General features: G+C 36.8%; 1 protein-coding gene across 1 annotated transcript in view; it reads right to left on the bottom strand.

Moving 5' to 3' along the window:
- LOC126262779 (chromodomain-helicase-DNA-binding protein 1) overlaps nt 1–18325 on the bottom strand; it is a 97937-nt gene that overhangs the window by 27456 nt on the left and 52156 nt on the right. The window contains exons 12-18 of the mRNA XM_049959595.1: nt 11600–11880; nt 11293–11428; nt 10742–10957; nt 10382–10606; nt 4615–4764; nt 2597–2839; nt 1629–1796 (exon numbers count right to left, since the gene is read on the bottom strand). Of these exons, the coding sequence (XP_049815552.1) occupies nt 1629–1796; nt 2597–2839; nt 4615–4764; nt 10382–10606; nt 10742–10957; nt 11293–11428; nt 11600–11880 (1419 nt within the window). The remainder of the gene's footprint in view (nt 1–1628; nt 1797–2596; nt 2840–4614; nt 4765–10381; nt 10607–10741; nt 10958–11292; nt 11429–11599; nt 11881–18325) is intronic.

Below are 18325 nucleotides of genomic sequence, written 5' to 3'. Positions count from 1 at the left end.
AATTCTGCACGCCAGAACACAAGATATTGCCTTTTAGTTACTCTTCAGTTTTTGCAAACATTATTTATTACAAATGTAATGCACTTATATCTACATTAAGATATAAAATCAGCTAAGATTTAATGATATCTCTACACCCATTCTACTCTCCCATCTGGTGAAACAAAGTAATTGGTTAATTTTTTCAGTCTTCCTTGGTTGATGGTGGCCAAGTATATTTGAGTTCCTATGGTACACTTGTTTCAGTTCACCTGTCTTTGTGGCATTTTCATTTTCCTCAGTGAGACTCATGCCAGTATTGAACACACAAAACTTTTGCAAATTTGAGAAAAACTTTCAGCAACTGTCAAGTACTTGCTGCAATATGAAAGAAACTTGCGGAAATTACCTCTGCAAGTAGATGGACAATGCACAAAATATGCTTAATGGGAAAAAAGACACAAAAAAATCAACAAAATAATTTATGTATCTAATCCAATGAAGATGATTTTCTTCAATGATTTCAATATGAAAATGAAAAATATCACATCATCTTCATTTGAGACAGGAAAAAAAAAAAGAGACCACCAGTTCCAACTAAATAGATTATGATTAGGCAGACAGCAACATGATCTGATTTCAGTCTGGAACTTGTAATTAAATGGTAGAAGAATTGGAAACTTCCTGACACAAATAAAAAAAGAACAGGAAGGGGGAGAAGAGGCTTAAAACTGAGAAAAAGTGGCTATTGCGAGAAAAGTTTCGTGTGAGAAGTCCCAGCTTGCTTATGCCACACAGGTCCTATTAATATTGCTGGTCCTTGTACAGAAATGGACTCCCACATCACTTCCACGTCTTCTCCATGAGAAATACGCTAAAATCATCAGCAGCAATACTACCTGCAAATTTACTATACATCAAATTTTGATGGGCAGTGTTCCACATAACTACAAGTGCCTGGGCTACAAGAACTCTTTAGAAATGTAACTACATTGACAGACTCGTTGTAGTACCAGTAGATATCTTCTTATGCTATGAAGGCAATGGGGTATCTCGCCCTCATTATCATCTTCACAGCTTCATGAATGATCTCCGATACATGTTAGGCTTAACTCTGCTATATTAGAACCTGCCCCCCCCCCCCTCCAACCCCCTGCTGGCATGTCAGTCCTCCTATCTGAGCCACACTTTCCATTCTCTGTTTCTGATACTAATATATTTTCATTCCTGTTGTCATATGTTTGCTGTATTCTAGTCCTCTCCTCACTACTTCTATTTTACTGCTGCTACAGTTTCTTAATACTTCATTACTGAGCACCTTACTGCTGCGAAACTTAGGAAGACAGTTTTCTACAATATTTCAGTTTTGCTTCCTTCCTAGATCCCATGAGTTCAAGAAAATCTGTCTTCTTCATCACCTTCACACCCTGCAAAAGCCCCCACTTCCTTCATACATGCTTTTAAAGCTAAACAGAAATGCTTTGTTTTCGAGAAGCTCAACATTATATCAGATGTATATTTCTCACCATGAACATGATAATTATATATTTTGAAACACATTTCCTCTATCTTAACTCAGTGTGTATATTAACAACATACAACACAAAGTATATACATTAACATAAAAATGGACTTTGAAAAATGCTAACCCAATCTTTGCTTTCATCATCAGGTTCATGTTCTGTTACAGCTATGTCCTTGTCTTCCTCAAATGCTGCGAAGCTTGCAACTTTGAAAGCAGATAAAAGCTCATCTCCTACAGTAGCTGGAGCATCGTCACGTGTTTCTGCCCTTCTCAATATTTCATCTATATCACACTGCAATTAAAGAAAAGAAATGTACAAGAAAAACAAGATTAAAAACTATCACTCTAAAAGCGTGAATACAAATTAACAGTCGGAAACACTTAAACCAAACTTTTAGATAATATTTTCAAAATATAAAAATATGTAATGAGAATTATATATGCTGTTAGTTCTAGAAGATCCTGCAGATATGTCATGAAGGAACTCTGTTACACACACACACAAACTTGTCTGTTAACATGACCAGTATGTTCTTCTCTAAAATAATACAATCCAAGGATATCAGAACCAAAAACAGCTCTACATAGACTTTACGAATTGAACATTAGTTCAGAAAGGAGTACATGTGTACATAGTTATTGAACAACTTCCCATTGCATGTAAATGTGTCGAGGGTAATGTAGTGGAATTAAAGAACTGGATGTTGGATGACTTTTCCTATTTCGTAGATGTATTAGGTTCAAATATAATTAATATTAGCACTCTAGTACTGTGTTCCTTAAAGGTAGGTCATTTAATGTGTGCCATTTAAATAAGATGACTTCTTTTCACATCCCAGAGTTGACTTCTTTTCACATCCCAGAATCTTCTCTCCCTAGAATCAATTTAATGTAATATAACCGAAAGTGTTAACAAACTATCAATAACTTCCACTGCAGTTCTCTTGTTTAGGCCGAGTGAACAGTTATAATTGTGTGAATCTTTTTGTTGTGCCTATCGCGACTCAGCATCTAAGCTATATGGTGAGTGGCAACTTTCCTTCTCTGCTATTGAACAGTTATAAGTATTTCAAGGAGACAGTAGATACTTACAGTAGGCTCTTCATCGCCATCTTCTTCATCTTTGAATAATTCCTCAGCTCCAAACTTGAGTATTGCTGTAAGCTCTTCTTTATTGAATGGAGTCGTAGATGAGGAACTTTTTTTATCCAAAACGGTTCGCCCAGTTGTATCCATCCGCTGAATTACGAGGTGGTCCAAAACCATTTTTTGCTTTGCACGTTCAACAATTTCCTCCTCCACTGAGCTTCGTGTTACTAATCGATATATATTAACCTGTAAACAATTTTTAGATATGTAAATTTTGGACAGATGTGAAGTGAGCTACAGGTCATATCTTTTGGTTTGTAATCTTTATAAATGACAGTTGAAATGCACAGATGTCATGAAGCTAGTATCTGCTCCTCAATAACAATTACAGTGGAATAAGAACAGAAAAATTTTCATCTAGACAGCAGGAGTTATGAACAGAAGTGAAAGACAAAACAAACATTAGCTTCAATAAACACTAGTTACTTCAGCGAGGGTGTCCATCACTTTGAGGTGTGTTTAGGAGAAGTTCCAGCTTAATATCTAAGCAATGGGAGGGAATAAAGATGAAACGCAAAGTGAACAAAACTACACACACAGAGAGAGAGAGAGAGAGAGAGAGAGAGAGAGAGAGAGAGAGAGAGAGAGAGAGAGAGGGGGGGGGGGGGGGTGGGAGAGGGGGAGGGGGAAGGAGAGGGGGAGGGGGAAGGGGAGGGGGAGAGGGAGGGGGAGAGAGAGAGAGAGAGAGAGAGAGAGAGAGAGAGAGAGAGAGAGAGAGGAGAGAGAGAGAGAGAGAGAGAACTTACACTAGGTTACACACTTTTTCAGCTCTACAACAAACATCTATACACATTGAGTAAAAAAAATGAAGAAGAGGAACTATGGTCATATTTCTTACCTGATAATGGATATCCCATAATGGATCAGACAATCAATGATAAGCATTTAAAACCCATGTAAAATCATACAATTAAAGTAGCTTTTCAACTTTTGCTAGTTTTTGAGTTTTACAACATACAACTATACTAACACAGACATCACACACATCTGACCTTTCATCTCCATAACTCTGTGGTGTATGTTCTTGTTTTTAGTTAAGCTGGAGGTGAAAAAGGTGGGAAATTAGTTGAACACTAATGGAATAATCTGACCTTTAAGTGCACCTATTCTTCACCTGTTATTCATCTGTGAGAAGCTGACTGTCCTAAAGGCTGTGAATAATATAACAAATAGCCAGACTGAATTTTTCACTCTGCAGTGGAGCACTTTAACACAACAAATATATTGCTGTATCATGAGGAAACATTTGTTAAATGCTTTACAACAGATCTGATATGAGAAAAAAGGTGGTAGAAAAACCATGCCTTTCCCAGCTAGTGATGAAATCTGTAACCATCTACGAAACAATTTGCTTATTATGATGACACAAGCTGAGGCTAGTTGCTGGAATTAAATCTGGGTTATTTCATTTTGAACTCCATACATGATATTCTTAATAGATCGCAGTCCTTTTCAGATACATGATTTGCTGCATTTACAATTTGAATCATAATACTGACTTTTTCTGGTATGCACAACAGCCTGGATAAATTCAACAAATGACATGTTCTTAATGAAGTACTCATTTAAACTAACAGTCTTATGGAAAGAAGAACAAGAAGTGATTTTTCAGATGTGTCACTTAGTGACTGAATACTATTCTCCACAATTTTGGCGTATTTTTCACAGTGTTCCATTACTTTTAATGCAAATTTTACCTTCGAGATGTGGAAATAACTGATATCAAAATACAAAAACAGATCATAGCACCTTTTGCTCTCAGAAAGTAGGAGGAATCCAATCTCCTCCAAGAAATTCTCCTTGTTTCTCTTGAGAATGAATCTGTGATATGAAAGCTTTGAGTGCTATAATCAATTTTTTTGAGTTTCTATCACCTGTCCTGAAATCAAGTACTTGTTGGACCATCTCTCTCTCTCTCTCTCTCTCTCTCTCTGCATATATGATTTCACTTGCATGCCTACCTGATTTTTCTGTCCAATTCTATGAGCACGTGCTTGTGCCTGCAGATCATTCTGAGGATTCCAGTCAGAATCAAAAATAATTACAGTATCAGCAGTTGCCAAATTAATACCCAGACCACCTGCTCTGGTTGACAGCAAGAAACAGAAATCCTAGAGAAAGGAAATAAAACATGAAATTAAAAACAGAAGTTCTCACTGAGCTGAGGTACAAAACAGGCACATTATGTGTGAGTTGTTAAGAATAAAACAAATTACAAACACATTACATTCACTATCATAATCAAAGATTTGATTGCTGTAATTAGAATATGATCTTTCTATCGATAGGCAGAAAATATCAAGAGTCAAAGTGCGAAGAAGGAATTGGTTGCAACAGGAAAATATCTCTTCGATTTGAAATTTTGTCTACCTAATTCTTATCTTTCTCTTACCAGCAGATTCCTTGCTTAAAACATCTGGCAGCTTATTGCTCATACTTGAGTATCACTGTTAAATTAGTTATTACAGCAACTCCAGAGATAGTTTTAAAGTCGAAAGCACGTGATGAGTGGTGAAGCCATCTAAGCGCTCTACGTAAGGAGGACCTCCAGTGCCTAGCAGCCAGTCGCCGACTGACCTCGGAAGATGTTGCCCGCAGTAGGCAACGAAACTTCAGGAAGGAGAAGTAGTTTTATATATGGAGCACGGCAATTCAGCCCGGAAGTTTTAATTAATGAAGACACCGGCCGTGAAATCTTACATGTTATGATTAGACGCCTCTACGGGGAGGATATGTTGATTATGGTACGACGACTGGAGAGCCTATGTAAGAAAAAAGCCCAACAACTCTGTTCACTCACTTTTTTGCTATGTTGTCGTGGGACAGTTCCAAAGTTCTTCAAGGCGAGAAGAATGTTCCATTCAGTGCAAGCGAACTGTATTTATTTATGCGTGGAATTGGTGATGCTGTGGGAGCGGATCCAATAAACACGCCGAGGACTTGCGGTAACTAGTAGTCAACTGTTAAATCTTCATTTACATATTAGCAATACTATGTGTTTGGGTGATTGGGATAAGGTGGATAGATTAACATTTAGATCTATGGAACTTAGGGCAGAAGTATCTTCTAATAGGTAGAAGATGTTTGAGCATTTACAAAAACAGGAAACATTGATTACAGACAATTCCCATACAGTTGTCAACTTGTCCGGGAAAGAACTATCCAAGGAGGAAGTCTGTGTTCTCTCGAAAGGAGGAAATTTTGCTACCACTCCATCACAGATTCCCACGGAAGATATTGTTGCCAATATAGAAGCAGGGATTCGTCTGTTATCACCGCATTCTGCAGATGAAATCAGGATGGAAACAGACAGGATATTACGTAAAGCCTAGTCACCCAGCAGTAATTTATCCCTAGGAGAAAGGAAGACGTTATGGGAGATTAATGCGGACTGGAATATTACTGTACTTACTGCTGATAAGGGTAATGCTACTGTTGTGCTAAAGAGTGAGGATTATCATAGGAAGATCAGTGACCTCTTGGATCCTACCACCTATAAAAAACTGAAAAAGGACTCTACAATGAAAGTGTTAAGTGCTACCCAGCGATTAATAAAAAGATCTTCCATTCCTACTGAAGATAAAAAAAACCTTTGCAAAACAGAAGTTTACCCTCCTAGACTGTATGGGTTACCTAAGATACACAAGCCCAATGTCCCATTGAGACCGACAGTAAGTGCCATTGGGGCTCCTACTCAAGAACTGGCTAGATATCTTTGCTTCTTTGTTGCAATTGTATATAGGTAAAACTGACACTCATATTAAAAATTCCATGCATTTTATCGAAAAACTGAGAGAGATTGCAGTTAGTCCTAGTGACATCCTTGTCAGTTTCGATGTAGTATCCCTGTTCACCGTGGTCCCTGTTGACGAAGCTCTTTCTTACATAGCTGATATGTTTCCTACTGATGTAATAGCTTTGTTTCGACACTGTCTATCCTTGACTTATTTTCAATATAACAACAAGTTTTTTGAACAAATTGATGGGGTGGCCATGGGTAGCCCTCTGAGCCCAGCTATTGCTAATCTATTTATGGAATTTTTTGAACAACAAGTGCTGCAGTCGGCCAATAAAAGCCCTTTGAAATGTTACCAATATGTGGATGACACCTTTGTGATACGGAATCATGCTGAAGAGGAACTGAGTGACTTTTTGGCGCACATAAACAGTTTCAATCCAAAGACTGAGAAGGAGAGTAATGGACAACTAAAATTTTTTGGTTATTAAACAGGCAGATGGGACTTCAGGGCATAAGGTATATAGGAAACACACACACACACACACACACACACACACACACACACACACACACACACCGATCGTTGCCTACATAAGGATTCGAATCATCATCCTACGCTGAAGAGAGGAGTCATAAAAACTTTAGTGGACAGGGCTAATAATATCTGTGAGCCAATTTATTTGCAAGATGAATTAAGCCATTTGCGAACGGCTTTCAAGAGAAATGGGTACACTGACAACGAGATAGATCGAGCACTCCACCCTAGAAGAAAAGTGTCCGAAAATACACGACAGCAACAACCATTGGCTGGAAAAGTTTTTCTTCCATTTATTCATAACATCACGGACCGTATTGGGAAAGTTTTGGCCAAGTTTCAAGTGGAGACAATCTTTCGACCTACCAAGAAAATTAGTGAAAGTTTAAGATTGGTGAAAGACGCATGAGACCCCTTAGCTACCCCAGGTGTGTATAAAATTCCGCATAGCTGTGGCATGGTTTATATTGGAACAACTAAAAGGAGTGTTAATACCCGTCTAATGGAACACAAAAGGAACTGTAGATTGGGACAAATTGACAAATCAGCTGTAGCAGAACACGTTTTCAAAGACGGTGATCACAAAATAAAATTTAGTGAGACAAACGTGATAGCTAAGATCTCACATTATTATACCCGCATGTATAGAGAAGCTATAGAGATCTACAACACGAAAATAATTTTAATAAAATAGAAGAAGGGTTAGAACTAGACAAGATATGGCGGTCGACTTTACACCAATGAAGTGACAATCGATTGCCTGTAATCGAGAGAGCTGGCACTAGCCAGAGATAGTTTTAAAGTCGAAAGCATGTGACGAGTAGTGGCGCCATCTAAGGGCTCTATATAAGTGGGACCTCCAGCACCTAGCAGCCAGTCGCCGAATTACCTCGAAAGGTGTTGCCCACAGTAGGCAACGAAACGTCAGAAAGGACAAAAAGTTTTCAATGTGGACCACGGCAATTCAGCCCGGAAGTTCTAATTAATGAAGATGCCGGCCGTGAAAGCTTACATGTGATGATTATTACAGCAACTGTTGGCCAAAATTTTTTATTAAGAGAACAAACTCTTTGGGTGTTACTATCCTCGTTACATTACTCATAAGTACACTGCAGCCTGACTGGTCAGTCAAGACGCACCACCAGGAAAACAGAATCTTACTATAATTAATGATAAACCAAAGTAAATAAGTAACAACAATATGCTATTTTGATACCACAAACAGAAAATAAAACAAAGAACATACTGATTTAAATGCTAAGTGACTATTATGTTCCACAGTATATTTTGGGTAGTATAATTTTTAATCCCCTTTGTCACTTATGTGTTGTGTTGACATGTTTTCTTCTTCCATTACTGAGATGAGTTAGCTTTCATGTTATATTCCCTATTTTTTCTTCGAGGGAAAGAATTTGTGGCACCTTAAATTTAAGTTGATATGTCAGTACAGCATAATCAAACAGTGTCAATGTGTGGCTTGGAGCTGTGCAAGCACTCATGTGCAAGTAAGGTCAATTGTGTATTTTGGAACTACTTAAGCAGCAGTACGCACTGTGTTCCTCTATTCCTTATTCTAATGTATTCTGCCTATAAAAAAATCACTGACATTTGTCTCTTTCTGTGTCAGTTTTAGATGTCTGTGATGCCTACGTTACAAAGGTCCATCGAGATCAATTCTTGGTGCCTCTATGAGATCAATTCTGGGTGTGTCTACAGCATTTCGGTTCTCTTTATATGGGGAAATCATTTTCACTTGCATTCTCTTGGTATGTAGAAAGTAAACAGCAGGCAGCTCAAAATGTACCTGAGGGGTGAGGCAGGGTGTGAGGGAAACAATCCTTTTCCTCACTCCCTTCCACCTCATGGCTGCCTATCATCAGTGGTATTGGCTGAAACGAAAATACTGCCCTACTAGCAAATGTCATTGTTTGCTTGCTTTGCTGTGTCTTGTTTGGTTGTTTGTATACAATCAGTACATGCATTAAAGGGCAGTGCATAATGCACAGTGATTAATTTGAGTACACTATTAATAGTAATAACTGTATGTAACTACTAAAATGTATTTTTTTGCCACACACATCAAATCTAATTTACTTAAAACTTGTTAGTGGAGGTGATCTATCTTCTGATTTTCACTTAGGAAGGGATGTCTGATTGCCTGCTTATAGATTAAGTTTTACCTTAGACACAGCATAAGTGCCAATGGTGAAAAATTTTGTGTAACAAGAATCCAGATAATAAATCTCACTGTAAGCAAGAAACAGACAATAAATCATTTCCCTGGTATGATGTTTTAACTGAATAAGAAGAGATATGTGTTGGGTGAGGGTGGGGGTTGGGGTGGGGGGACTGAAATGACATGGAGAATGGTAGAATTCATTAACTATTTATTCAGATGCTACCTCTTCCATTGAATTGAAGAACTGGACGATTATTATCCTGGAAGTATCGGTTCATTGATTAGGTATGATGATTTAACATATTCACATCCCTTGGATGTAAACAACTCAGCCACAAAATGTTGACACAACTGCACTAACAATAACATGTTTGGAACAGAGCATACTATTCTGTAGTAGATACATCCAAATGCCCACCTGACTTCCTACTGTGGGCACTATTCTCAATAATGGAAACTATATGAATCTAGTTTAGTTTGCTCAATCCAGTAGCCTTATCATTTTGAGCTCATCTTTCTTTTCCTTCTTCTCATTTCAGGTGGAAAGATGGAGGACATGCTGGGCAAGGACACAGAGTAGTACTGGAAGGGAAAACAGGTGGCTATTGGCAGCAGCACCAAAATGTGAATGAATTCTGGCAACACCATCAACTACCAACAATTCTGACACCTGTCCCTTATACTCTGACATCTGAGTGCACAGCATTTACAGTGTGCTGCAGGAGTTATCTGAGTATGCTGATAATGTCATTGGAGCCTTTACAGACCTCACATTGTAATAAAAAGAAAAGCTTGGTTTCTTGGCAAACAATGCCATCCATAAAGGGCATTGTTAACTGGAACAAATAACACTGTTATTTCAAAACAGAAACGAGAGGATGAATATCAGCAGGGAAGGTAACTGCTGCTGACTGAAAGACACTCTCTCTTCATAGAATGAAACTGATGAGCATGTGTAGAGATACAGGTGACGGGAGCCATCCACAATCGGCTAAGGTGTTTAACTACTGGCATGTACCAATAATGTGATGATAACTGGCACTGAGGTATTCTTAATAATTACTACAGTCCAACTGACATTTCATTAATAATTTTTCCTTTCTCTTTTAAATTTAGCATCACATCATTGCATGGCAATATCATCACATTAACATTTGTGCACTGCAATATTTTTCTTGAATAGTTATGTAGGTGTGTGTAGTTTGTGTGATTTAATATAAAAAATGAAATTCAGAATGTCAAACTCTCTCCTGGATGTGTGTGGAATTCTGTTACCTGTGACCCATCAGCATTAAAGTGGTCCAGAGCTTGTTTTCTCAATTCTCCTTTAATACTCCCATCAAGTCTTTGGAAGGGGAAGTGCCTCAGCTGGAGATACTCTCCCAAAATGTCCAGCATCCGCACCATTTGAGAGAATATCAGAACACGATGACCTGTCTCTTTCAGGCGAATCAACAGTTTATCCAGTAGCACTAGCTTCCCTGAACCACGGATTAAGTCCTAAATGTGACAAAAGAAATACACAAATGACAGTAAATTGGAAAGGAAGCACTGTTAATTAATATACACCTGAATGGCAGTTTTACTGGAAAGGAGGCACAGTAAATTAAAGTTACAAAATTAAACACAGGTTACCTGTAAATAGTCAGTGGGAGGGGGTTTCTGCTCATAATCCAATGGCTTTATGAGAAATGCATGATTACAACATTTCTTTAGTTCTATAACTATATTAAGAAATGTTGATGAGGAACCCTTTACACCTTTCCTGAGTGCATTGTAGTTCTTTGTTAAAATCCACTTATAATACTGTTTCTGGAGTGAAGTCATCTCCACTCGTAAAATTTGCTCAACCTGAGAGAAAGAAAAAACTACAATATAAAACCAAAGTATATCAATAATTAATAATAAAAAGAAAATACATAAACATTAGCATCTATGTAAGTAATTAACCAGAAGTGGTCTAAAATAGAATCAGGTTTACTCATAACTGCAGTACACTTGCAACCCACACACGTAATAGAGAAAATATAGAACAACACAACAAGTATAATACTATAGCTTGAAATTAATTGTAAAATAGTACTATTTAATTGGCAGTTAAACACATGAAAGGAACCTCTAAAAGCTAGTTATTTATGGCCATAGAGCAGCTACTCAGCAATGTGCAAAAGGAATTTTTCACTAACCTTTGCTGGGAGAGACTTCTCAACATCTTTCTTCACTCTGCGTATTATGAAAGGTTCTAATTGTTTGTGTAGTTTCGAGTAACCTTTCTGTGCGGCATTGTCATGCTCCTTCTCAAAGTCTTCCCAACAATCAAACCTTTGACCAAAAAATATTTTTATTAATGCACAAAACTGGAGTAATAGCACCACAGCTAACTATATTGCAGCCCAAGAATACTTCCATAAGTTTTTTTATCATATTGCATACATGACAGAAAGGCACTACATGCTTGAAAGTTTAAATTAAATGTATGTATTTGATACAAACTTGTTAGGCATGATGAAATGCAGAAGACTCCACAGCTCTTTCAAGCTATTCTGAAGAGGTGTCCCCGTTATAAGCAGACGATGATTTGTATCAAACTCCATAAGGGCTTTATAAAGCAGTGAATCATCATTCTTCAGTCTATGGGCCTCATCTACAAGTAAAGCAGCCCAACTTACGCTTCCCAGAAATACTTTGTCTTTCAAAACTATTTCATACGTGGTTAGGATTGCATTAAACTTGAGACGCTTAGAACTGGCATAGCACCATTCGTATTGTCGTATCTGGAAGTAAAATTTATTGTTCAGACTTGCATTTTGGCTGATACTAAGGTATGAAAGGATGGATAGGAGGGCAAAAAATTACCAAGACAATCTCAGACAGATCCAAAAATTAGTTTCCATTTGCACACATTTATATACATCAACCTAAAATAACTTGGGGAACAGACTCAAATGTGAAATATACCATGAAGCCTCCTGTTTACTATCTGTTCAACTATGCATATAATGTTTATCTTTAAACAATTATAATTTATTTATACTTCTTATTGTGTTGCACAATTAAAATAAATGCTTCAAGTTTACGAATCAAGTCAGTACATTAATAAGTATTAACAAAAAGCGTAAAATGAGTTGTGTCGCCTTGACAGCAACGAACGGTCACTCTACTGAATTTTTGACGCACTGTGTGCATTTCACATAGATCTACAGTGCATTTCACATAGATCTACATTATGGCACTGACAAAAAATATAAATTCCAGTATCTCTTAGTATACAGGATCTCTCTGTCAGCAAAAAATTCCTAGAAAGTGTATTATATCTTTGGTTTCATCGTAAAATATCATCAAAGTTAATATTGAAAAGATGCAATCATTGTGAGGTTACAGAAAGCACAGCATTTCCATAATTGGCTTTTTTAATGATACAAATGAATGTGATAGTTTAGTGAATGACTGTGGTAGTTTAGTGACAGCTTAATCTAAAGTGAGAAAAAATATACTGTTAACAACAATTTCTTTTTCTTTCTCCTCTGATTTTCATTCTATTTTGAATACTATTGCACAAATAACATGTAGTATGTGCATATTACTTCAAAAAGTTATTAAAGTGGAGTTACATTCAAATTTATTATCCAGATAATTAATTTGAATATGCTAATACCATTAAGATGCATAATTAGAACATCATTAATTAAAAGATGACTAATTGAAATTGTGATAACAGCATCTGGTGGAAAAACATTTTGGGGTAATCAGCAGACTCTGGAGAATTATTACCATTCATTCGAAAGCAATAGTTGGTTGGTTGTTTCGGGGAAGGAGGCCAGACAGCGAGGTCATCGGTCTCATCGGATTAGGGAAGGACGGGGAAGGAAGTCGGCCGTGCCCTTTGAAAGGAACCATCCCGGCATTTGCCTGGAGCGATTTAGGGGAATCACGGAAAACCTAAATCAGGATGGTCGGACGCGGGATTGAACCGTGTCCTCCCGAATGCGAGTCCAGTGTCTAACCACTGCGCCACCTCGCTCGGTGCGAAAGCAATAATTCAACTCTTTCTGAGAAAATCCTTTGAATTACCTGAAACTAATTATCTTATGAATATAATATATTAATCATATAAAGCTCATGTTCCTGATACATATGGAGTCTCATCTTTATCTACAATAATGATGTAGGAGTCCGGGGTTCGAGTTCCAGTGCTGGTACAAATTTTAATTCATTACTTCAACCAACATCAATATTGAATATAAATGTAATTGAACAGATAAAAATCTACTCACAAAGCAGCAGCAGCAGAAGAAAACACACACAAAAATTATGGAAATGAGCAAGCTTTTGGAGCCTGAGGCTTGTTCTTCTGGCACAAAGTTTGAAGGGAAAGCAGGCACATTTTCATAATTTTTATGTGAGTTTTCTCCTCCCAATGGTTGGCGAATATTTTTTCAATCTACCCTATTATATTATAATTCCAAAAATTGATTATTTTTATTCATACAACTAACTTACGAGATAGTTAACATCTTAATTTCTATTTCCCATTTTGCCCCTACGCTCGTTAGTTTCTGAACTTTGACATTGTGCTTTTGTTGCTCTATTTTTTCCGATCTATTTTTTCCGATCTGATGATACCCCTCACTGATTAACTAAATCACTAATTAAGATTTTGCATAAATTACCATTGTATCAGATAGTTTTCAATATGGCACTTGTAATCACACGTAAGGTATTCCCAACGGGGACGTACAAAATGATTCCATAAACTCTTCCAGATCCTTAGATTACCAAATTTTTTTGTAAACCAAAACCTAACCGATACTTTTAGCCCACTCTGAGTTGCAGAATCTAAGCCAATTGTTTTTCAAACCAAACAATGTCTGTTCATATATCAAATATCAGTCTTTAAAAACTCGGACGTGAACTACTGCAGTGTACTTTTATCCAGTAGATTATTACGAGACATGTGCAAAGTGTGATGTTTAGAGTAAAAATGAACTGTGTTCTATTTCACACTTGATTGTCTTGTTGAGTGACTTGTTAGAATTAGCACTGATTCTTTGACAGTGTTTCATTAATTTGTGCTTCAATAACCCTACAATTTATACGAGTAACTCTGTCACTGGACTCTTGGTTGTCTGTGATCGCCAACCTGACTGTAAATTTAATAATCTCATGAAGTAGAAAAAACTGGTCATTATCTCAATGATACAATTTTGAGGCATATAATAAGTGTGTAAAAAAAGTGTAACCTAAATTGTGGTTTTGGGGACATTTTTTGAGCAAACACCATCAAATACAGAATCAGATTTTCAGTCTGAAGACAACAGACTGATGTGCTACCGAGGAGGCGACGGAGACTACAGAAAAAAGTTTGATGTCTTTACAATTTGGTGCCCCCATTTTCAGGCCACTTTGCAGTAGAAGCATTGCATTACAGAAATCACAGGGTTAAAGACAGAGAAGTGTGGCAAAAGTTACAAATGGATAGACAATGAACTTAGGATCAAAAGTGAACAGTGAAAAACATTTTGTGTGGCACAAATGAAACAAAACTGTGAACAGAACAGTATATTCAATGCGAATAACGCGAATAAAATACATTATGGTATTATGTAGCGGACATACAAATAATGGGGTTATACGGAGAGGACTTCACCCAATCTGGAAGGACGACATCGACTTCATTTTGGACAGCAGCCAATAAGCAGGATGGGAGTACAGAATATAAATAATGCCATATGCTGACACCGGAGTTACGAAGAGGAGCAGTAACCATAATTATGGAAGACAGCAGCAACAACTTGTGCCAAGACAGTTAAAGGCAAAAGTGTTTGTGTTATTAAGTGTTCAATAGGTGTGATAAAGGGCAGAATAACGTGTCTGAGTGTAGAATAAATCAAAGTTCTATTGTTGGGAACATAAATTATTATAGAAAATAATGACAAAAAATGAGTAAAAAATAATAGTTTGAAGGAAAATATTGATAGTGACATTAGAAGTGGTTTTCAGGATTTAAATAGTGCACTAGATTCAATGCAAGTTTGTAAAGAAGAGAAAATAGGCAAGTTTGAAGAAAATGTGGGATCAGCATTAGATGCTTGGGGTCAGAATTTTCAGGATAGTGGAGATGAGATGGGAAAATTATGTTATAAGCAGATGGAAGTTGAATTTTGTCAGTATGATGTAACAGAAGCAGTGCAAATTTGTTCTCTTGGTGATAATAATATGAAATCAATGAAATGTGAACTGATACTGTTGATACCGAGAAGGTGGAGGTATCCAAAGAGAATGTGGATGTAAATACAGATGCATTTGAGGGTGTTGAAACACGGTGTGTGCAGTTGGAGAATGAACTTCTTGATAAAGGAGATAACAGTATGGGTGAGTGTCAGTTTGAAAGAGAATATAAGCCATTAGTAATTAACAGTAATGCTGATGAGATGCAATTAGTAATAGTTAATGTATGTTATTCAATAAAGGCAAAGAAAGTGCAGGCTGCCAATGCAAAGAAGCCTACAGTGAAATCATCAGCAGTTGCTATATACAAATTACTAGAAGCTGATAACAAGGTAAACAGTGTGATGAAATAGGCAAGTTCCAAAAAATGATTTTCAGTGTAAATAAGCAAAAAAGTAGTATTCAGTGTAGATGTACACACCATAGTTTTTAATGTGTTTGTAATGTTCAAGAGAATTTTTTATGAGACATGGTACTTCCAAAGATTTTGCTGTGTTATGCAGAGGAATGGCTAATGATATGAAAAGTAAATGTAGATCTTCACTCAATGTTGCAAAACTATATGGAAGGGCAGGTAATCAATGTAACTTGAAATTTACCTTTAGGCAGGGGCCCACTGCTCTTAAAAGAACACATTACATGATGGGTAGTGCCTTCCCAAGCTGTGTGATCCTATTTTTCCCTCATAGATCACTCTAATCATCCTATCAATAGATTATAAGGAAATGTAACCATCTCCTCCGCGAAGTACTTGTGTACGTGAAAGGTTTACTATTTCAAGGATTCAGTGTGTGTGTGTGTGTGTGTATGCAAGTAGTATGTAAGACAATAGAAGCATAGCCAATCAAAATTTTGTGAAAAATGCCCTTAGTTAATAATACTGAGAGATTTGTGTGACTAATTTAATTTTTTTGGCTTGAAGTATGAATTTAAGAATGCATAATCTGATAATACAGGAGCAGTACGAGTAGGTTTCCATAGCATTGCTCAGTTCATATCACAAACAATATCGGTGTGTCATCATAATGTGCCAATGTTCATATGAGTATGTCAACAACTTGCCCATCAGGCTGTAGTATATGAGTTTGAGATAAAACAAACAGTGTTGCCCATGGTATTGACTATGAAAACAGAGTATTTGTCATGAATAAGTCCTTGAGGCAGGTTAAGTATTCTTAATGTAAAGTGACATCTTCACATAATGAACTAAAAAAGTAAAGAACAAGTTTTTGTCTTCTATGCAATAAAGAGTAAAGTTTTTTTTTTTTTTAATAGAATTGGTTTGTTGCTGTAAAGTGTCATTTTTAAGTCAATTTTGTGAAAGGGGATGAAGCAGGGAATTAAGGTTTAATGATATTGTATTTAAGAAGCATTTCATGAAGTAATGAAGCAATGGAGTATTAATGAAGTGATATAGATTAATATGAGGAGTTTGTGTATGGTAGCAATGGATAGAAACCCTGTCTTTGGGTTATTTTGTTTTTGCAGATGCACTGTCAAAGATAGCTAGGTTCATTAAAAGAAGTATTTAATGAAAGGACGGCAAAAGAAAATAATGAAATGTAGCCACATGAAGGCAGATATAATTTTGTTATAGTGAAATGTCTATCTGGTTTGAGGCAACATTTAGTACTATGCTTATAATTTATGGCACTTTAAACAAGAGTTGAATGGAATATTAATATTTTAACACTACATGAAGCTTTATAGTGTTGCGTAATTTATTTCCATGATGGTAGAAGTTGCTATTTTCATCTTTGGTTCCAGTAGTTTTGGGTGAATATGCATTAAAAGAAAAGATGCCTTGATAATTAGCTAGCTACAATACACAAAGTAAACAAGAAAATTCTGTCACAGAGAAATAATGGTAATGCAATATTGAACACACATTAAATGCATTACGAAAAATTTGAATTATTTTGCTCTAGGTTTCGAAAGAAAGAATGTATATTTTCCTAATATAACTTATTTTGTATACACTTTTCATGCAATACATTCCTGCACACTTTTACTCAAATGTGTGCGATCAAAATCAGAAGTTGGTAATGTTCTCTGAAAGAAAGTAATTTATCCTAGACGAGGGATCACGATATGGATCAAAAACCTTGTGACATAGCATGTAGGAACTAACCCATTCTTATGTCTTCAACATCTGTTGCTAACTACATTTTTTTATTTCATCTCTAATTTTCATTCTACTATCAATACTATTGCACACGTAATGTGTAGTATGTACATTATTATTTCAAATTGTTATTAGGTAGAAGTTCCATTTAAATTTATTATCCACATGATTAATTTGAATATTGTGGTTCCATTAAAATACATATTTTCATTAGCACATCATTAATTAAAAGGTATGGTTAACTGAAGTCACGATAACAACATCTAGAGGAAAAATGTTTTGAGCTAATTGGCAGAATCAAAAGTGTTGTGAATTGGCAGGAGCCAATTCACGGGGTTTGGAGGAAGCCGAAAGGCACGCGTTTAAGCTCATGCAGGCTGGCGTGAGGTCTGGAACAGGTAAAGTAATTATACTATCAAGAAAAGTACGTAGCTGCTGGAATACTTAACTTTAATCCATAATTGGTGAACATCGGTCTGACTGTACATGCATCCCAAGATAAATAACAAATGATAATGGCGCCTTGCTAGGTCGTAGCAAATGATGTAGCTGAAGGCTATGCTAACTATCGTCTCGGCAAATGAGAGCATAATTTGTCAGTGAACCATCGCTAGCAAAGTCGGCTGTACAACTGGGGCGAGTGCTAGGAAGTGTCTCTAGACCTGCCGTGTGGCGGCGCTCGGTCTGCAATCACTGACAGTGGCGACACGCGGGTCCGACGTATACTAACGGACCGCGGCCGATTTAAAGGCTACCGCCTAGCAAATGTGGTGTCTGGCGGTGACACCACAAAAAGTACTGTTACCACTCACTCGAAAGCAGCCATTCCACTCTTTCTGAGAACATAATTTAAATTCCTGAACCTA

This window comes from Schistocerca nitens, chromosome 6, assembly GCF_023898315.1.
Source record: "Schistocerca nitens isolate TAMUIC-IGC-003100 chromosome 6, iqSchNite1.1, whole genome shotgun sequence".
Taxonomy (NCBI): Eukaryota; Metazoa; Arthropoda; class Insecta; order Orthoptera; family Acrididae; genus Schistocerca; species Schistocerca nitens.
Note: the sequence above shows the minus strand (reverse complement) of the source record. Positions and strands in the feature narration are given on the sequence as shown.